The sequence below is a fragment of the Cylas formicarius genome, unplaced genomic scaffold (genome assembly GCF_029955315.1).
Source record: "Cylas formicarius isolate icCylForm1 unplaced genomic scaffold, icCylForm1.1 PGA_scaffold_4__25_contigs__length_36172078, whole genome shotgun sequence".
Taxonomy (NCBI): domain Eukaryota; kingdom Metazoa; phylum Arthropoda; class Insecta; order Coleoptera; family Brentidae; genus Cylas; species Cylas formicarius.
Genome location: NW_026844334.1, coordinates 28,658,955 through 28,680,988, shown reverse-complemented (window position 1 = coordinate 28,680,988; position 22,034 = coordinate 28,658,955). Strand labels below are relative to the sequence as shown.

Below are 22,034 nucleotides of genomic sequence, written 5' to 3'. Positions count from 1 at the left end.
ATCCGGGCCCATCCGGCCTCCATATCGGCGTGAACGGGGAGAAACGAAGGGATCGACGACGATTATCACTTTAAAACGCTGAAAACACTTAATCCACCCAATGGAGACCGATTTCAAAATTTATTGGACGATTACAAAGGATTCTGTAGGGAGCGAACGGAGGTTAAACCGTCGCGTGCAATGCTCCACCACAGAATCAAACAAAGATTTACAAGTACAATTATGCGGTTAACAAACACTTGTGGGCGAGTCTGCTAGGATCATTTACCCATTGGCGACTTCCGTCGAGGATTTTCGTTTTTGGTCAATGACCAACACGCACGAAGAAAAAATATAATCAAAATTTGCTCAGCTAGCAAAAAATGATTTTGACAGATACCAAAAAAATCGGGCTTCCCCCCGCTCCCACCGCGGACCATCCGGGCCAATCCGGCCTCCATACCTGCCTGAACAAAGAAAAATGACGGGGCCGACGACGATTATCACTTTAAAACATACACTGAACTCTCAAAACACTAAATCCACACTGTGGAAACCAATATCAACCTTTTGGCGACGAATACAAATGATTCTGTCGGGAGCGAAAGGAGGTTAAACCGCCGCGTGCAATGCTCCACCACAGAATCCCAACAAAGGTGTCCTTACAACAGCGAAATGATGCGGCTTTCGCCATAAGCTTTTTTGTTACTTTTGAATACCATTAACGACAGCTCGAAGACTGGGACTTGTTTTTTACCGAATGATCCTGATAGTCTTGGTCATAAAAGTAAAGAAGAAGAACTTATTTTTTGCGCATTACAATTTTATTTGAACTAGTGTTGTGTCAATCGTTCATTTTACGAGTACCGAATCAATCAGTGACCGATTTCGAAAAGGGACGAATAATTTCTGAATCATCACTGAATCTGAACAGTCCGAACGACCGATTCAAAAACATTTGAATTTGAATTATTGTTATGTCTATATGTTCTGTTTGCTGTTTTAGTTAGTATAATATTTAGCTGTGTTATGCTTTTTATTATATCATGATTTTATCAAAATAGGTGATACGTATTGGGTTGACCAGTATTACATTAAGTTTTTTAAATTAAATACCTGTGTATAGATATTTTATTCAATATTCAATTCAACAGATAAGCAAATCTACCGATCGATGTCGCAACTCAATACTATAGAATAATTATAACAAGACTCCCATTCCTTTTTCGTGGCCTGTCTGTCAGGCATTTAATTCTTAAACCATTTTAATGAATCGTATTCCGCAAGGCGAATTCGATTTGTTTTGGTACGATCGCTCGTCCTATATTCGGTCACTTCAGACCGGTCAGGGCGGCAGAGAGAGCCTTACAACAAGCGGAATTCGGTCGTTCGATCCTATGAAGTGATTGAATCAAAGTGACCGAATCAATCACGATTGACACTGGTTTAGTGTATTTTAGCGTCACAGGAAATTCACTGTGGAAATTAAGAATATGAATTACTGCGCACTAAAAAAAGGTTGATTAAAGTTTGGGTGGGTTTGTTATAATACAGTTATGTGGTTAAATCAAAAAAGTATTAAATTATATTTTATTTGTCGACATGTTAACGAAAATGACCCAATCGTTAAGTAACTAGTTTGCTAATACTGGTCTGTTTGACTGTCCACTATGGCGCAAATTAGGCAGACTAAGTGTTTACATGTAAATCTAGTAATATCTTAAGCACTAGTATAAAGACATATAAACAAACGAACGTCAGCTAAATACAAGTTTATTATTCAAAGAATGGCTTCCTTCTGCGTTTGCGCATAGTAGTGGTCAGAAGGCGAAATTTACGCTTAAATCACAGCATACTGTGGTGGATTCCTAGATCTAAGATTCAGAGAACCTTTTATTCTATATCTACGGCATTCATTGTTCTGCGATATCTAATCTTTTCGTAAATACTTGCGAGTTAATAGGGGTTAATAGTCCACAAAAGTCTTCCATTAAAGATGTACCCAATAGCCCAGCTAGTTAAAATTTCTTTGCCCAATTATTTTTCGAATTTACCTATACCTGATTCCTTTGGAGGTTGGTTTAGGTTAGGCTGTAAGTTGCATTTTTATTAAAAGAAATTTTGGTTTAAATATATTATGTTAGGCCATCTTGAATTTCTTTTATTAAATAATTTCAGCATATACTGAACTACATTTTGTATGTCTAGTCGTTCACATAGGCGTTGATTGTTTATTTTGTGTGTTTTAGTTAAAGATTGGTTGGCTTTACTTCCTCCCACAGCTGCGACGGCTGGTGTTGGTTATTTGGCTTATAAAGCTTTCTGCCCGAAAGCCAGGCAGTCCTCCTCGAAAATAAATCATTCAGTTCAACTGTCAAATCCCAAGGTAGTTGATGCAATTGATGTGGAAGATATTGTTGAAAAAGCGGCCTTTTGCAGATGTTGGAAAAGTAAAAATGTAAATATAAAAACAAATTCATATATTCTCAGCAATGAATTTAGCTTTTATCAAGTCCAAGTCGGTCAAAATCATGAAAGATATGCCTATGCTATTTTACCTATATTTGCGAACAGGACACCAGATTCAGTTACTTAAAAGCAAAGCCAGGCGAAGAACATTTGTAAAATAACGCTATTCAGCTTTGATGTGTGTGATAAGGCCAAATGTTTTAATTGCTTTGTTATTGACAACTCCATAAAACTTCATTTCAAATAAAGTTAAAGTTTTATTGGATATATGACTACACTTTCAGTCAAAAAGATTTAACCAGAATTGCAGAGTGTTTAGAATAGTCATAGTTAGTGACAGATATGTCAGAAACGAGTATTTGATTGTGGAGTAGTGTCATCCTTAGTGCAAATAAGTGCTGAAAGTATTGCCTTTTCCTTCTAAGTAGGAAAACTGATACAATTTGTTAAAATTTATGGCACCCGTGCACACATTTTGAAAAAATGCATTTTAATAAAGAGAACTAATAAAGTAAGGTCAATCATTCTTGATTTCAACTGTACTATTTTTCTAGCAGTATTCCAGTGGTTGACCCCACCCACCCCTTAAAAAATTCTATTTTAATACCCTATGTGGATGTGGAAAGTACTTGAGACCGTGGACATGATTATGGGGCGTGGGCTGGGCAGCCGCTTGAGTTTAGTTCAACGTTTTCAATTAATTTGGTTTTAGTGGCCATATTGCGACGGATCTCATGCAGATCACAATAAAGAAACAAGTGATAATGTTGGGCCTGTGATTGTGAAGAAATCTAAATGAATGATTTAGTTAATCATTCTGAATAGGGTAGAAATGTTAATATGTTGGGATGTTTAACTTTTGCTGCTTTTTAAATAAAACGAATATATGTTGTCGGAAAAATAATCCTTGTTTTATTTAACATTCATTTATCCAAGCTAATTGGAAATGTCTGATCAAATAGAATAATGGGATATTTGTCTGTGTGAAAGCCTACAAGAATGGAATGGAAATTAAAGCATCCGGCTCAAATGCACTGATTATTTAAAATGTGTGAAGACGGGTTTGTAGCCTCTTGAAGAGATTAATATGCGAGGAAATTAAGACCTTGTTTGTAAGTACTTAAGAACGTTAATTTTCTCGGTAAGTGGGTTATATATATTTTTTTGAAATGGAAGATGTTAGGTTTTAAAATAATTATACAACCAGAAAAAATAAAATTTCCCCTCCCTATACCTTGGTCAAGCGGGCGCACTTTAAGATTTTAGCTGCTTGTGACATTTGTTCTAATGGTCAGGGGTCACATGTCATTCAGTGTTCCTGTTATTTTGCAAAACTGCACCTAGCACCTGCAAATAGGAAAAAATAATAATAGATAGATTAATTTTGCCTTCCGCCGTAACGTGAAAAGAGGAGCCAAAAAAATATAGCTACATTTTTTTTTAGCAGCCTCCAAAATCGGCTGTAGGTAGCGCAATCCTCCAAAGTCACAATCTGCCAAAAACCATGCGCTAGGAAGGTAGACTTTATTCTATGGCATACGACACTTCTTGGAGCACAATTTAACATTTATTTGCGAAGCCAAAATATTAAACTTAACCTTGAAATTTGTTTCGTGTTATCGTGCTTGGGACACAACTCTTGAATGAAAATTCAAAATTTAATTTTAAAATGTATATTAAAATGTAAATTATTTTGTGTTTGTTTTAAGTTTCATTTAGCCGTTTGGTCTAAATGTGCAACAGTCTTTAGAATTTTTAATAGAACTAAGACTTTTTTATTATTAAAAATACGTCTTGTAATAACGAATGACCGAAAGTCTGAGAGACAAAATGGTTTTGTTAAAAATTAAGTATATTCGTAACAAAATTGAAAATTTTATTGATCAAGGTGCATGGCGCGTGGTCTTATACCCTACCAATAAAAATAAATTAACTCAGAATTTAACCTATATATGTTATTTCAAGAATCTAAATCTTAAAGTGTAACATTTATTTGAAAAACGGCATGAACTGCCAATTTTTAGGATCGGTCTTGGTTAAAGAGTTTTTCTATATCATCCCCCCAATTTTTTTCGGTGGTGGATGGTGCTTCCCTCTTGCGGCGAATGTCATGTACTATGCAGTTATGGTGTAGGTTATGTAGAGGTGCTTATTGCTGTGTAAAAGTGTAAGTTACCATCAAAATCAATGGTATCAGATCATGGCTGAAGAGTTACTGGTAGTGCTAAATCGTAGTGAGAATGCGGGTTTCGGATTCTCCCTGTTGGGCAAACCGGGTTTGCCTCCGATCATCTATAATATTTTGGACGATTCCCCGGCCGCAGAGAGCGGAGAGGTAAGTGCCCTGGACTGCATTATGTTTTCCAAATAATTAGCCCAAGAGTAACAGTTTAGCGAAATGCCTTGCCGTTATGCGCGGATACCGATTGACGATAAGCGCGGATATTTTCACTTTTACGAAGCTGATCACTTTTTCGTTTTCTTACTCCTGCGTTTCCGTGGGCACAAGACCGCCACCCATGCGCCAGCTGATGAAAAAAATATGTAGCAACGATCGACATTAATAAAGAACTTGCCTACTTTATTACTGCAAGAGAAATCTGCGTAAAACTTCGTTGGTGCATTTATTTCTAATGCCAAAGGTGAATCGATTAGCAAATGAATCGAATGTCTTTACGTTTACGACCGGTATGCCGGTAGAGTCAAAAATTCATTTCGATCAGATTTTGTTTTAAGCGTTTTTTTTTTAATTTGTTTAATTCGTGTGGTATACAGTGTCAACAAATTCAAATCGGGTCTATTGCTCACTTATTCTTCAAGATACCAGGATGAATCGGTTGCCACGCAAAAAGAATTGAAAATAGCGTTTCCGAATTACTTCAAAGTGTTCTTTTTTTTAAATAACTCCTGTCTCCCTATCCACTAATCGATTAACACTATTTTTTCAACATAGAAGGAAGGTGTTAGTTAGTATGATTTTTTTTCTTTAAGATAAAATAATAATATAAATTAATGGTATTATTTATTTGTCGAATTATTGCTAAAATTGGTATTGTATTGTTAATCACGCGTGAAATCTGATGTACGAGCTCTGTGAAATCCTAACTTATTTCTACAATTTTGCTAGTTTTACGCACTTACCATTATTTAAGTTACCTTAAAACAATAAACAAATTAACCTAAGAAATGTGATTTAATAAGCACTTTTTGCATTTCACCCTTGTGTCACTTTATTGGGTATTAACGGGTTATAACCTATTTTTTCAGCCAATATGGGGTTTCTTTCGTTGTTTAAAAGAAAAAATGTATTGAAGATATAAGATATTAGAGATAAGATATTATTTTCCCGATATGTTTGATAATCGACCCACTGGCAGACCATATGGTATATATGTATATATACCATATATATATGTAAAGATTCGCATGGAATATATCTTCTTAGCGTTACCGGTAGCTTCGTGATTATCTGAAATTACGAAACTTGAGGTTTGCTCGAACAACTTGCGTTCAAATCATACCACTACAGATTGCACTTTTCAGGGGTGTAAAGTTTGTTCGAAAAAACTCAACACGATGCCGCATGTAGATACTAAATCTGAAAATTCGAAAAAAAGTTCTGTTGAAAATTTAAAATTTGAAAACACTCCAAAATCGGTAGGGTTAATAGTTAACCACAACATTAAAAATTAACTGGAAGAAATTAAATTTTTGTTGCACTTAAATCAATACAGCAAATCAAACGCGTGCTAAAGTAAAATCGAGTGAAATTAATTTTGAAAATGAACTAACATTTTTAATTCTCAATAAAATAACCGAAAAATTGGCAACTGTTCATTTTAACAAAGCCAGGTTAAATATTCCAATCATATTAAGCTTGCGAATAAACACTTAAACACACCTCAACAAATTGACGTTTTGCTGGGCGCGAGTATTTTCTATGACCTTTTATGTCCACAGCGAAGAAATTTAGGGGAAAATATGCCAGCTCTTCAGAACACCGTATTTTGTTTTATCGTTTCCGGTAGTTTAAATTTAAATTTTAAGACAAAAAAGACTGGTTGTCATTTATCAATTAACCGAACATTAGAAACTTAGCTGGAAAAATTCCGGCAATGCGAAGAATGTTCTTTTGTAAAACATTATACCGAGGAAGTCAAGCGACGACACAGGACGCTTTATTGTAACATTACCTCTCCGAGAAACAAAGTTTAAAACAAATCGTGAAATTATTTTGATTTTATGAGGAAATATGGAACTTGGACATATGCAAAAAATATCCGCCAATGAAAGTGAAACAAATAAAAGCATTTTTTATTAACGCACCATAGGGTAATTAATAATTCTAGCACTACAACACCATTAAGGGTAGTTTTTGACGGATCTTGTCCTTCAAGTATAGGTACATATATTGGTCCGTGTATACAGGACGACTTATTTTCAATACTACTTAGATTTCGAAAGCACAACGTTGTAATAACAGCTGAGGTGGCGAAAATGTATCGTCAAGTTAAGATATTCGAACTTCAGAGTGATATATATAGTGTGCCGCGAAAATCCAGAATCTCCAATTTCTTATTACGTTTTCGCAACAGTGACGTACGGCACTGGTCCAGATTTATTTTTAGAGCTTTACAACGAGCTGCTATGGAAAATGTAAAATCGTAAAAAGTACCCCGATTCATCCGATGCAATTATGTAGAATGTAGAAATGGTATCCAAATTAAAAACCGGTTCAAGTAATTGAAAAAGAAAATTTTGATAGTACAGACAATATTATGTTCACCAAAAAGAAATAAAGATTGTAGGTTCAAATCACTAAGCCATACATTCTTTCAGCTGTTTCAAGTAGATTTAATCAGTTAGGTCTAATTTTACCAATTATTATTAGCATTAAAATATTGCTTCAGAAACTTTGGCAATGTAAACAAGATTGCTTTCGAAAAATCATCGCTAGGCGGGGCAAGTTTTTAGGATATTTTAGATCTTTTGCCCATAAAGGACACACCCTGTATATGATACAATCATTGTTCGAAGTAGTGGTTATTGACCTGGATCTTCAACGCGTCCTGGTTCAATAAATTTTTGAAAGTAGTAAGTGGTTTTCGAGAAAATCAGTTTTTTCTGAAACCATGCAGTGCGCCGTAATAATCGACGACGTCAGGACGTCTTGACAGCCCCCGAAATAGCGATTTCAATATCGATTTTTTCAAATGTCCCGAGCAGCGCGTATGTGATATACGAAAACCGCAAATACAAAAATTGTAGCTCTTGATGCGGCCTATGACACCGTTTGAACCAATTAGCCATATTTTTTACAATTTTTGATTTGCGGCTAATAATTTACTCTGTAAAAAAACAATTTTCTAGGTCTTTTAGATTTTTGTCTATAATTTGAAAACCTTGTATATAATCGAAAAAATGCCTGAAATAAATGTTATTGCACTGGATCTTCTGCGTCTGCCGGTTAAAGAATTTTTCCAATCGGATGAACGATTATGGAGGAAAACATATTTTTCTGGAAGCTAAAATTTCAAAAAAAAAATCAAATATATTTAAAAAATACTTGGCAATATTTGATTACGCCCAATTTCTACAGTTTAAATGTGAACACGGACTTTTACTTCTCTGCTAAATTTGAAGTTGATATCTGCAATTTTAGGACACCCAATCGATTTCTTATTTAGCACGGAATATTGGGAACACCCTGTACAGTAGGTGAAAAACTTAAATACAAAAGTTTTTGCTATCTATGCGGGATAGTAGAGATATGTATGTTTGGGGACAATCCCACTCCTCTCCCTTTTGTGGGCGTGTCCTCCTTACCCACGACTCTTTAGCTCCTCCCCCTTTACCCATAATCCCTTGAAACTGGCTCCCATTGGATAAGCAACAAGAAATGCGGATTAATCAATCTCCCCACCTCTAGTTTGCGATGGCGGCGAAGCCAATCAGAGCCCAGATATTTTCCCACCCCTAAGAAAAGCAATGGCGTCAATGAGACTTGATCATATTGTTCGCGTGACCATCTGCACCCTCTACCGGTTCGAATGTAAACTAGTGTCCCCTCTTGGAATAAGATTTTCTTTAATAAGGTAACCCCACCTAGTGAATATTGACCAAAACATTTATTTTAAAAACATATAGTTCTGCGAATGTGTACCCAGGCGGGTACAAACTGTACTTTTATTGCGCACAAAGGACAGGGGAAATAAAACACGAGAGGTAACGAGTAAATATTTATTATTAAGCATATACAGCTCTTTTTTTAACCGAGCCATCCATGGGATTATACGATAAAAAGGCATCGTGAAGAATTAGCGCGTACACCCGTACGCCTTTTGGAAATTTGGTTTTAGCTTCAAACTCCAATTTAATATCCACCGTTGAAGACTTTATGGCTTCCGTGTGGTGGGAACAATCGATCACAAATATGGGCTTTGCTATGAAATCAGGAAGGTTCAACATGACATCATAATTTTCTCGTCCATAGTAGCTCTTCTGAAAATTTTCGTACGAATAATATGCTGGAGCGAAAATTGACTTACTAAAATCTAAATTCCATTTTTCATAGGGGTACACTTCGGAATTTAAATATAACCTAATATCACGAATATTAGCATGAATAAAAGCACTAGAGTCTTTTTGGAACACATCAGAATTCCCGATTTCTTGAAAAGCAATTATTATCTGACGCGGCCTCTCCAGCGAGGTACATGTTTTGATTGCCCAAATATCTGAAAATGTCTCACGAAGTGATGGCAATTCATATAAATCCCACATACGAAACGGAATTTTAATGGACGCTCCGTGGGGTCCCCGTGAAAGTTTTGAAAGAAGTTTAATCTTCAATTTATCTTCTGGTACTATATGACGAATTTTCCATTCTATCTTGTCTATTTTTATTTTAGCAGACGTCTCACCTATGTAAGAATTTTTGAAGGTTCTCGCGATAGTTAGAATTAGCTCTTGTTTAACATTGATTATTCCTCTAGTGTAATCTTCTGCAAACCCCAATAAAAATTTTAGAGGAAGTTTCCCAGAGAAAATATTACTAGTTTTATCCAAAATCTCTTGTTTAGTGTCACTGAGACCCCATCCGGCCACGCTTAGTCGGGAAGCTTGTGTTTTTCCAATAGAAGCAATAAACTTAAGAGCGGTTGCGATCCCGGGTTTTCTAACGTTAGCCACTTGCTCCCCACCCATTTCATAACGTATTTCATCGAACAAGAACGCCAATGCATTATTCGAAAGGTAGCACAATTTTGAAGGATCCTCCGGTTGAAATTCACCTTCGATGTAAATATAACTCTCTGGTATATCGAGAATCAGATCTTGAAAATTTACAGGAATTCTAATTTCATCAGAATTTCTATAATTAGGAGATCCGTAAGGTTTATATGTGTGCTCGTGTAGACTGACATAAGAGTTATCAAATATAGGCTCTTCAAAAATATCCAGCTTATGTCCCAATGCCATCTTAACTATTTCGTACTCTTAACCCAATGGATTTCAGGAATTCCAAATCTAACTTATGCAATTTTTTCCGATTAGGCTTACGCGACAAGTCTAAACTCGTTCTTGACTTGTCTGCGTTCGAGTGTTGAATGGCATCTGGTCCTTTTAAGCTCCGATATTTAAAGAAATTATTTGGACTTTTTAGGTAAAAAGACTCGCGATCAAAACAGAAACCCATTGATTTTTTTTTGTTTATATTAAAAAAGTTTCTTTAATTCTAATTTAACTATAATTTTTTCACCCTGAAAATTAATGAGTTCTCCCTGATCATCGACAATTCTTAGAGTAATGTTGTCAATATACTGGCGCCCGTGTGGGATTACAGGTAAATATATTATATTTCGTGGTTCTTTCGTTAATTTATATCCGGGCTCGACATCTATATCGAATTCGAAAAGAACATGAGAGTTTTTTTCATTGATGTAAGCCCCCGAAATAATGTTACATTCTACCCGAATCATTCGTACTTTCATTATATTCACAGGGAGCGAAGATTCATGGCGCTTGTGTCTGTCTAAAATCACTGCCTCGAAACCCAAAATGTGTCGAAGTGAGTTATCGACGGTAAAATCAACGAAATATTGAGATTCAATCTCGCATTTAAGAGTATTATTATTTGGTTTCAAGGAAAATATTACCGAATCACTCTCATGTACACTATTTTTTTCCTTTTTTAGGTAAGACAAAATTACTCTATTAATTTCCTCGATTTCGTACACCCCAGGAGAAAGCTTTATCGTTTTCGATTTACCTTCTCTTTTTTCTCTATATGCAAATACGTTATTATTACAATCTATGTTAAAAATTGAATTATAAGAATAAAAACCTAATAAACCTAAACCATAACTGATATTTTTTTCGAGCTCAATTGGAGGAAAAAAATCAGCATAAAGGACACTAGACGAGTCTGACAGCGTGAACGTACAAGACATGACTGAAACAACTTCAACGTACTTTATATTTTTTATTGAAAAATAAAAATACTATGACCAATCCTAAACTAGATTAATAATATCATAGGGGCGTGCACCGTCCGCTTCTTGGCGGCGTCGAAGAATCCGGAGTATTCCGAGTGAACGCATTGATATCCTCTGTCTTGCAATAACAACAAAAAATACGCCTCGGTGGTGGTCCATCGGGTACATCTCCAATCTCGCGAACATGATGCTGGGTGCAAAACATGTATTGTTGAATATCCCTTTCTTTTTTTAGCTTTTCAGGAAGCTTATCCCATACATAGGCAATTTCATTTTGTGCTAGGGCTATGATTACTTCTTTAGGTAGCTTCTCCATTTCTTCCGTTGTCATTTCGAGTAATCCGCCTCGCTTGGAAAAAATCTTCAAAGATTGACTCATTTGTTTAATACTTTCGCGATTCATATTAATTTTCAGAACTACTTAGTCAGTAAAAAATTTAGACACAGATGGCCACACCAGACTGTATCAAAATCTTGCTGACGCTCGTAGTTATATAGAATTTGAGAACTTCTGTGTACGCCTGCGTGGAAATACTCGATTAATTCTGTTGGAGGGGATAAGTTTCCAAAACTGTCAAAGTAAGATGTTATTCTTCCTTGCTTTTTATAGGCTACCCAATGTGTCCCCGCCCCTCTAGATTCGTCCAAGTTTACTATTGCGCATTCATTTTTACGAGGTCCGTTTTTTGGTAAACCGTCACGCATATATACTCCTCTAAAATGCGGAATATCAAATTTACGTGCAAATCTTTTTAGTTGGAAATCCGTGAGGGGCGTGGAGGGTAGCTCTCTTAAAAGTTTTTTGACTTGGTTAAATAAAGACCCAACCCTTTGCGAAAAGGCTTCAAATATAAGCCGCCCCCTTTTTTCCCTATAGAAATAGCTTCCATCATTTTGTTGTGTCGCTGTGCTTCTGTTAAAGCTTCTTGAGCGTTCTTAGCGGTACTTACAGCTTTTGCTATACCTGAAGCACCAGCGGCTATAGATCCTAGTGCGGATAAACCTGCGAAAATTGGGATCAATGGTAATAATCCGCCAACCTTTGGGACTGGTATTATTCGCGGAGTGCGTATTTTTCTTTTGCCTCCGTTCTTTTTCACAGAATTTTTAGCGATAATTAGAGCTGAAGATGCCAATTTTTTGATATTTTCTTCATTGATTTTTTTGCTGCCGTGTATTTTATTTTTTAATTCATTTCTAACTCTTTGCACAATACCGGTTCCGAAGGCTATCGTGCTCGCATTTTTCTGTTTTCGAGTGCGTTGGCTTTTTCTTTTTATCATACCCATACCCAGCTTTCTCTTAATCTTCATCCCCGAAGTCACTAACAAAGCCGCAGCTTTTTCAGCAAAATTAGAATCTTTTCCTTTAAATACTTCCCACGCTTTGTTTTCCAAAATTTTATCAGCTTTATGACGGTCTTCTAAGTCTCGTTTTTCCGAATATACGATATCATGATCTAAACAAAATTTGTCCAAACTATTTTTCGGGGCGTCCCCTCGCGCAAGTCTCTCTCGAAGCTTTGTACCTGGTCCGCAGTAATTGTATCCCGGAATATGTAGTTCAATGGGTAGTTTATTTATTATAGAGTTTAGTATACCCGAGCCAGTCTTTGTGCGTCTCTTGTGTTCGCGAGTACGTCTTGCTCTAACCGGAGCTGGCATCGAAATAAATTTTTTGAATTCTAAATCAGATATTTAAATGGAAAACACAATACAAACAGTAAAGCTGAAAAAAAGCTTTTGCATTGACAATCTCGACGAAGTCGTTGGAAATGGTATCGACTTAAATTTTAAACGACACGGGGACCTTTTCCCGTCTACTATCAGGGGTCTTATTGTTGGACCTTCGAATTGTGGAAAAACAAATGTTATGATTTCGCTTTTAACTAACCCTTTGGGCTTGAGATTTGAGAATGTCTACATCTATTCTAAATCATTATATCAACCCAAATACCAATACCTGCAGAAAGTACTAGAACTGATAGACGGTTTGGGGTTATTTACTTTTAATAATAACGAAAACATCGCTGACCCCTCTGAAGCAAAAGCAAACTCAATTTTTATTTTCGATGATATTATAAACCAAAACCAAGACGTTGTCAGACAATATTTTTCGCGAGGAAGACACAATAACATCGATAGTTTTTATCTGGCTCAGACATACTCTAGTATTCCTAAACAATTAATACGCGATAACGCAAACTTTATTATTTTATTTAAACAGGATGAAACTAATCTAAAACATATTTATTCTGATCATGTTGCCCCGGATGTTACTTTTGTGAATTTTCTAGAAATGTGCAACAAATGCTGGAGCAATAAATACGGGTTCTTGGTCATAGATAAGGATAGCGATATTACCTTTGGTAGATACAGAAAAGGATTTGATTGCTACATATACCCGTAAAGCTTTACCAAAGTTCATCATTTTATTAGAGACCTTTCGTTTGTGCAGAGGCTTTTTTTTTTTTCAACAAAATAAATAAATAAATAAATAAATAAAATGGAAAATAATACCGAACTAAATCTTAAGCGAAAACTAGTTAGTACTGCGGAAGATGTTAGGAAAAAATTTAATTATTTAAGAAACAGACATACTGAGAACAAGTTGGGACTCGAGGCATTCTATCAACCTGTCACAACAAGTCTAAAATCCCTTTCGGGAGCCATCAAAACGACGATGAACGAAGATAAAGCTACTTCTAGCCAATCAGGTTTAAATGTAAAAATCGAAAAAAAGGAATCTCCAATGGAAAAGACAAACTACGGGATATCTAAATTAGGTGACCCGTCAATTCTTGAAGGATCATATACTGACGCTGAAGCTTCTTCAGACGAAAGTACATATGAGGAATCGTATGAAACCCCTTTATCGGAAACTGAATTATCGAGAAATAGATTCTCGGCCGTAGAAAGACATTTGAAAAAACTAAGAGATGATAATCGCGACTATGATAGACTATTTGGGGTACGCTACAAAAGTGAAGACGCAGAGATGTTTATCGGGGACTCGGAAATAAAGTTTGTTTCAGGCAAGGTTATTTTGTATCGAAACGATCAAAAAATTGGTGAATATGACGGTTCTGTGCAATTGTATGATTTACTTTTTTTAAAATATCCGAAGGCATTATTACTATACCCCGAAAAAATTCCTAAATATGTCTGTGATATATATACAGATATAATATTGAAAACAAATGCAATTTATCAGAATTACACAAAGAGGAACGGAATAAATAAATCCAGAACTCGCAAATTTAATGAAATTATAAAGCCGCTTTTAATAAAAAAAGGAATTTATACCATTCAGACAAAGGACGGAAAAGGTTTAAAAATGAAATTAACAAAAGAAATACTGGGGCAGAAATCTTTTAACAATAAGAAAAAGGAATATGTATATTGGAACAAAGTACCCGAGCTGATTGCGAGATTACGTTTGTTGTGGGGATCTAAATCTGCTGGACATTCGGGTCATGAAAATGAAATTTTGTCTATTATAGAAGAATTACGCGAGGAAAAAATAATTTATTAGGTTTAAAAACATTTTCTCTATTTAATTAGCTTTAGTAGGCTATTGAGTAAGGAGCAAATACGATTGATAAATTCGGACGCCGTAGAGGTTATGATAGACCTTTGATCGGGGGGCGGAATGGTTCATTTAAACTGCTGATAGATGGGCACTTCGATGCCGGGGGTAAAAGATTATCAAATGTTGCCCCTCCGGCTCACTCTTTAGATGCTGTAAATAATAAATACTTAGAGGTTCGTTTGGAAAATATGTTTAAAACAATTAGAACATTATTGGGAGACTGTATTAAATCGGAAACTAAACAATTCGATGAGATGATAAACAAGAATTTTCAAAATATTGGAGATGCAGTACGGAGAGGTAAAGAGCTTTCTAGCAAGATTGCAAAGCTAGAAAGAGATATGTCAGAAGGTCCGTTGGTGATGGTTATAGGGTACCGAGCCACTAAAAAACTACATAATTCATTTTACATTATTGAAGGCGATGATCGAATAAATTTCCATTATCCTCAAAAGGTGAGAACTATATTCGTCTCTCATAAAAAAGCTCCCGTTTTAATAAATGCCGACTATACTTCTTTGGACAAAATAAGAGGGAAATGTCTAAAGGAGGGTGATTATATTCAGTTCAAAGCCATCCCTGATGCCGACACTGTATATATAACTATCGTATCTGAATATCTGAAACAGACTAGTGATACAGGCTAACTTAAGAAGATCTAAAACAATCATTCCAAAAGAAAAATAATGGGAGAATCAGAAAATAAAAAAATGGTTCTTCTTAATGAACTATTTAAACCGTCACGTAAAAACTTCGTTCGTAGACATACGATTATCAAGGGATATGGAGACCTATGGCAAGCTGATTTAGCTGAAATGCAACAGTATTCTAAATTCAACGACAACAATAGATATTTTCTCGTAGTTATCGATTGCTATTCAAAATTTGTGTGGACAAATTTCCTGAAAAACAAAACAGCCTTAGAAGTACGACGAGCCATGGAAAGCATATTGAAAGAGGCGAAATATTCACCAGAAAATCTACAGACCGATCAAGGGACTGAATTTTTTAATAAACATTTCCGTGCCTTAATGAATCGCAATAACATTAACCATTACAACAGTTTCAGCACCAAAAAGGCATCGATAGCAGAACGCGTAATAAGAACTTTAAAAGGTTTACTCTATAAACACATGGCTTTTGAAGGTACGTATAAATGGATACATATTTTAAAAAAAATAACAACAAAATATAATCAAACAAAACATAGTACCACCGGAATGAAACCTTCAGAAATTACCCCGACAACGAAGATTCTCGTATATAATTTACCAACAATTGCAGTGAAAAAGTCAAAGTTCAAAGTTGGCGATGTAGTGCGCATAAGTCGCACAAAATCGGTTTTTGACAAAAGCTATGAAATTAATTGGACACCCGAAAATTTCAAGATTGTTAAGTAAGTGGTTCCTTCCCTCTTACGTATATTTTGGAAGATATGGAGGGGCGTGAGATTAAAGGTTCGTTTTATGAACCCGAATTACAAAAAACCATACTACCAGACTTCTATTTGGTTGAAAAAATTTTACGACGCAGAATAAAAAATAATAGAGAAGAAGTTTATGTTAAATGGTTTGGATTTCCAAAGTCGTACAACTCCTGGATCGACAAGGCAGATGCAGATTAGCAAAGTACCTGTTGTATTATTTAGCAAGATAAAATTGTATTTTTTTTTTTCTTTAATAAAGTTATTTTACGCAATTACTTGTTTTTTTTTTACTTTTTTATGTGGGGGTAAGGATAAAACATACACTGAATTTTAAAAAAACATTTATTATTATTAGTTTACAGGTAAATTTCTATTAAAACACAGGTATGTCCCATACTATCCTTTTGTTGATATCTTGTTTTATCTGCATTTTTCCAAAACGCATGTAGTCCTCCATGCAGTAGCTCTGCTCACTCTCTTCTGTAGAACATAAATATTCTATATGCGGAAAGATTTTCGCGTCTTCCAGTAAATTTTCATGTATAGTCAAATACAATATTCTATCGTAGTACTCGTAAAAGTTCAAACGAGACAGTACTCGTATTCTTTTAAATACCAATTTGCTTATGGTAATTAATTCCTGTACCCAGTCTTTCGAAATATAGAGTATACCCTCGCCGTTTTCAATCTTGACCAAGACTTCACCATCACATTGTAGACAGCTGAGTTTGAAGCAGGTTAAATACATAACTTTACCAGTGGGGCCTGCTGACAATATCAATGGAAGCTGTTGTATTAATTCTGTGAAGTCTATCTCGTCGAACGAAATGCTTCTTTTCTCCGCCAAAACGTGGGGGAGAAAGCTCACTTTCACTGCTGGAGCGAAGATTCTTGCTGGGCTAAGACCTGAGGTAATTTCTAGTCCGAATTCCGGCAGCGTAATTGCTGCCTCGTAAATGTATTTTTGTTCGCGGATTATTTCCGCATTGACCACAAATCTTCCCCACGAATCCAATGCTTGCGTTGGATAATTTTCGGCTTCATACATTTTTCTCACTCTGCACTTATCACGAAATTGTATGAGTCGAAACTGAATAAAAATTTAAATTTCTTATAGCTTATATATGTATAACCCCCCACCCGATCCCCAGATTCAAAGCGAACGCCTAACATACTTGTTTCGACAGGAAAAAACCTGACGGAGAACCTCCATCCACCCGCTTTTATTTAGACAAGCTCTGACAAGAAAAAGTACGTATCAAATAAAGCGCTATTTAAAAAAAAAAAAGGAATATCAATGGCGGAGTAATAAATAAACGAATTATATTAAGATTTACCTTTATCCTCTTTGCAAATAATTTTCTACTCGCTCACTGGTAGGATCCTGAAGATCCTTCAATATTTTGTTGCGTAGGGTATTTAGCTTAGCCTAAAATTCTGTTGAAAAAATTATTATTATTTAAAAAAAAAAAAAAAGACCCGCTGCTATATATGTATATACTTATTTTTCGATCTAATTTGTCAGCGGGTCCTTCTTATTAAAAAAGTTTTTGCCTATCCTATCCCCTATAAATAATAAACCGATAGCCGGCAGGCCTTTGCCACGAGGCAAATTTACGATCACTTACACAACCACAAACATGATGCGGTATTTACAGTTGACTAATAAAACAGATATTGTACCCTTATTGCTCCCTCGGCTGGAGCAGGTGGGTAAGAATCGTAACGATCTGGTCGGCTTTTTTGAGAAAATCAAAAACGGACTCTCTGAATAGAAATACGCTGGTATAATAGGTACGAAAGTCTAAACTAAAAATAGATTTTTCGTAATACATGTATTCGACTCGAACATTGCCAAAAAGGTATTTAAATTCGACGTCCGTCTCACTGTTTGGGTTGATTTTTTTTACTAAAATTTTTGTTAATCGCAAAAAGTCGTTTCCTTGAAACAATATTTTGTCCCCAGTCCAGCTGTAATCTGTCAATATTACAACTATTTCGTTTGTCACTCTAGCACGTCTAAATTCAAAATCAAATCCCCCCGATATGGCTAAATTAATTACCTTTTCAAAATTTGAAATGTATTGCATCAGATAATGATTATGATTACGTATTTCCTCATCTGCATAATCTTGTAATGAATTATTTTCAGGAAGTTTCAGGTGGCCCATTTCTTTTTTTTTTTTTTGGTTAAAATAGAAAAAATCTGAAAATTAAAAAATAAAATATCAGTTTTATAAAAAAAAAAACCCCCTGCGGCATGGAAATATATATATATATATGTTTTCGGAGCGCGAGCATTGAAGATGCCAAGTGAGATTTTGGCGAAACGTCTGCAGGATTCCAGTCGGATGCAAGATTTGCAGGATTCCAGTCGGATGCAGGATTCCAGTCGGAGTTCAACGAGCGAACGGATGATATCCCGGAATATAGTGTCATCACATTTTTCCATCCGTGAATCAATACGTGAGAATATATATATATATATATATATATATATATATATATATATATATATATATATATATATATATATATATATATATATATATATATATATATATATATATATATATATATATATATATATATATAAACAATTTTCAGGACCTCATTTTTGTCAGCAGGCCTAAACGTTATGCCTGATAGATTTAATAAATATTGTAACACATTTGTCACGAGACATATTAAACCCGTTTTTTGTATCCATACGGGTAGGAGCTGTGATTTTCTAAAAATCGCCGTTTAAGGTTTACCGGTCGATATAACTTCGTTTCTTCTTTAGTAATGACATCTAGTTTCGCTGTTCTACGAATATTGGAAGAAATTAATGGGACCGGAGCTTTCGACTTGTCCAAAATCATATTCTTTATTAGTTCGAAATTTATTATCTGAGACGCCGCGTAATTCAAGCATATTCCCTTAACTTTACATATTACGCTTTCTTCCCCTGTCGTAGGTGAAAACACAACATATGCGTAATTTTTCGGGCCCCCACTTACAAATTCTGAAATGAAAGATCCGGGGCCGTATTCCTCGAGTTCGTCGGTGAGATCTCCAATAAACTCGCCAGTGGGGGGCTCGTATTCACCGGGTTTTTGAATAAAAATAACGGAGTCTGTATCGTAATAGAGTACCCTTTCACCTAGCTGGTCTAAATAACTATATAATTTTAAACGAGCCTGTGCGGTTGTATAGGCCGCAATACAAACATTTACTGACGAATGCGAATCGAAAACTTCATCGGAAATCTCATAATTTACTAATAAAGTCTCTTCGTTTATGGGTTCTAAATGATTGACGTGCAAGCATGGATTTATTAACATTTCAAATAATTCAGAAGCAGTGTCTATAATTTTGGTTTTACCTAGATTTTCCATTTGGGCAAATTTTCCCCAAAAACTATTAAGATTTAATTTAGCTAAAGATCTCAGCCCCGGGTTCTTTTCGATTTTATTCGGGTTTAGAGTAATACCCTCTTTTTCAAAAAAGTCTCGCAAGTAATTATTTTTATCTTCTTCAGAAGAAAAATGCGCAGGCCAGCCGGATGCTTCTTGTTTTATCTGAATAAATTTATTCATCATGTCCACGAATAGTCCTCCAGATTTTGAAAGTGGATCGTACTGAGATATTTGATAAGACCAAATCTCGAAAATATTTAGAATTGTATAACCTCTTTCTATAGCTTTTTTAAGCTCGTCACTGACCCATGTCCCGAAAAGACTCCTTTCTTCTTCAGTATGTTCGCATCTGTTTTGGTTAAACTTTTCCCCACATGTCCGACATAAAACAAACATTAACTTATTATTCATCTTTGTAGGTAGTACGGGGTGGTACAGATTTTGTGGTGGTAGGATCTGGCATTTTACAAGCCCTTCTACCTCATTAAAATTTAAATTTTTACAGTCTTCGCCAACAATCACTTTTGGATGTCCGATCGGGAATTTTCCAAATTTACAAATATATGGATAAAGTGAGCACACATCGAGGTACCTGATTTTTTCATCATCTTTGATTTTATAGTACTCCGAGGTGTTTCCTGTCCTACCTCCGTAAAGAGCATCCCTTGGAATTAAAGGAGTATTTTTTAACAAAGGATGTTGGCTTAAATATTCGTATGCCGCCGTATTATTCGATAAAAACTTTTTAAAGACACATTCCCACATTATTGTGACTTCGTAACCGGCTTTTGTTAAGCGATCTATTTTACAAGTAGTAGCCTCGAATCTGGAATTCATGGTGTCGTAAGGATTATTTTTATTTATTGGTTCGTTTCTTTTATTTTTGTAGCATACAGGATGTCCGTGCCAAAAACAACCTTGAAATTCGAAAATTTCGTTGTTTTCCGGGCAGAAACCATCCACTTTGGCACCCGCTAAGACGCTTTCTTTCCCATTTAGTGCGTGTAAAATTTTTATACCCCTTTCACGTTCTTCCCAAAGTAGCCACATCATCGCTATTTGTGAAACCTTTTCCGAAGCTCGATAACCTCCTTTAGGTATAATTGCTATAGTTTCTGGTTTTAAAAAATTCCTTCTAAAAATCTTGCTGCAGCAAGATGCTATTGTTGAACTTTCTAAGAAAGGGCACACTGTGGTGGTTTCAATTAACTGTTTTCGAAATTTTAGACAAGCAGCTGCTAAAATTTCTACGTCTGAGACACAGTATTCCACTATTTCCTTGGCAAAGTTAAATTCAAAATTTTTATTAATCTTGTACCAGTCCAAAAAACGAGTCCTATCGTCCTTACTCATGGTATTGGGGCTGTAATAATGTAAAGCGGGGAGCGGGCCTATATAGGTTTGATTTTCGGTTTTGTTAAATAAATGTGGAAAGTAACCCTTTTTGAAACTGTCACCAAGGTCAAAGGCTTTTGGAAATTTTGAGAGGGCCATTGGAAAGTAATTAATACTATCCAAAAATTTTAAATTTTCTAGCGTCATAAGAATAATTTTGGTTCCTCTCATTATAATTTCGGGTTTAAAGGATGTCTCATTTAGTATATATTTCAAGAGAAATATTAAATCAAATGCACCTCCATTGTGTGAGATAACCAAAATTTGTTTAAATTTTTGTCTGATTGAAAGTAGATGATAAAAAAATCCATGCATACACTTTGAACCCTTAAGTTTATGTAATTTAATTCCACATTGTAAACAGGTTGGGGACGCTGAGTCTAAACAAACGCTACAGACTTGTTTAAAAACACATAAGTTAACTATGTGCTTAAAAGAACCAGTATTGTAAACTTCATCTTGTTGAGTTTCTAAATCAAAAAAAACAAAAGCTATTTTTTCATTTACATTTAACCTTTTCTTTGGTAAATCAACAGGAATAAAGCAGAAATGACCCGTCTGTTGAATTTTATTACATATTCGGCAAAAGAATTCGCCGCAGACATGTGGATTCTTTGGATTTTTTCTTTTAAAACAGAGACCGCAAAGTTTAATTTTGTTACAAACATCGTTGCTTACGTGATTGTCAAAACAAGTCTGACTTTTGAAAGTCCAATTGCATGCGTAACAATTTATCTTCTGTACTAGTTGACAAATGGGGTCGTTTTTACATTGGTAACATGAAACAGAGCATCGATGCGAAAATTTATTATTAAATGATTCGTGACAAAATTCACAAAAATATGAAACTCCAAAAGCAGCAGTCAGGGATGTAATAACGTTAAAGTGATTGTTGTCGTGAATGAGGTTTATACGTTGCCCGTCCCCGGCGCCTTCAAAGAAAACACTGTGTTTGGTAATAGCCTTATTTCCGGCATAGTTATATACTACAATTTTGTATTTTGGACTTAGGTGAGTTTGAAATTTCTGTATTTCTTCTAGCCCCGCTCCCCCTTCACCTATAACTACTCCTGCCGATTGCGTGAGATCTATTGCCCTTTGCGTTTGAAACCTAAGCCGATCTTTACGTATTCTTACTAACTCTGAATCGTTTTCGATTACCGCTATACCCACTACCAAAGCACGAGCTAGGCAAAGATTGTCTCTATTCCGAATAGAAATTATCCCTCTTCGGCGAGTGCATTCATCGTCAAAGGAATTGAAGTATAATTTCTTTCT

The 22,034-nt window shown here is 35.4% G+C and overlaps 2 protein-coding genes and 1 long non-coding RNA gene across 8 annotated transcripts in view; 2 read left to right on the top strand and 1 right to left on the bottom strand.

Moving 5' to 3' along the window:
• Positions 1-1,849: 1,849 nt before the first annotated feature.
• LOC132700793 (CDGSH iron-sulfur domain-containing protein 2 homolog) lies at positions 1,850-3,346 on the top strand. 2 transcript variants are annotated; one of them, XM_060668331.1, is made up of 3 exons: positions 1,850-2,054; positions 2,229-2,437; positions 3,161-3,346. In XM_060668331.1, exons 1-3 carry the CDS (start codon positions 1,976-1,978, stop codon positions 3,245-3,247), a joined length of 375 nt encoding a protein of 124 aa, XP_060524314.1. In that variant the 5' UTR covers positions 1,850-1,975; the 3' UTR covers positions 3,248-3,346. The 2 variants fall into 2 exon arrangements, with proteins under 2 accessions (XP_060524314.1, XP_060524313.1); XM_060668330.1 differs by having other exon boundaries at positions 1,861-2,072.
• Positions 3,347-4,561: 1,215 nt separating this feature from the next.
• Positions 4,562-22,034, top strand: part of LOC132701590 (PH and SEC7 domain-containing protein) — a 119,570-nt gene continuing 102,097 nt past the window's right edge. For all 5 annotated transcript variants that reach the window (XR_009618791.1, XM_060669664.1, XM_060669661.1 and 2 more), the window contains exon 1: positions 4,562-4,783. Coding sequence is in view for 4 of the 5 variants with exons in the window: in XM_060669664.1 (XP_060525647.1) it covers positions 4,649-4,783 (135 nt within the window). In the remaining variant the exon portion in view is untranslated. The remainder of the gene's footprint in view (positions 4,784-22,034) is intronic.
• Positions 8,739-19,198, bottom strand: LOC132701320 (uncharacterized). Its single transcript, XR_009618766.1, has 3 exons — positions 18,963-19,198; positions 17,298-18,166; positions 8,739-8,949 (listed from the first exon to the last, which is right to left on the bottom strand). It is a non-coding gene; the product is annotated as an uncharacterized LOC132701320 (long non-coding RNA).

Excerpts from the sequence above, each read along its gene's own strand:
- LOC132700793 (XM_060668330.1), top strand. The coding sequence starts at position 1,976 with ATGTACCCAATAGCCCAGCTAGTTAAAATTTCTTTGCCCAATTATTTT. Across the intron at positions 2,073-2,228 it reads AGGTTGGTTTAGGTTAGGCT|TTAAAGATTGGTTGGCTTTA; the intron begins GTAAGTTGCATT and ends TGTGTGTTTTAG. Across the intron at positions 2,438-3,160 it reads GATGTTGGAAAAGTAAAAAT|TGGCCATATTGCGACGGATC; the intron begins GTAAATATAAAA and ends ATTTGGTTTTAG.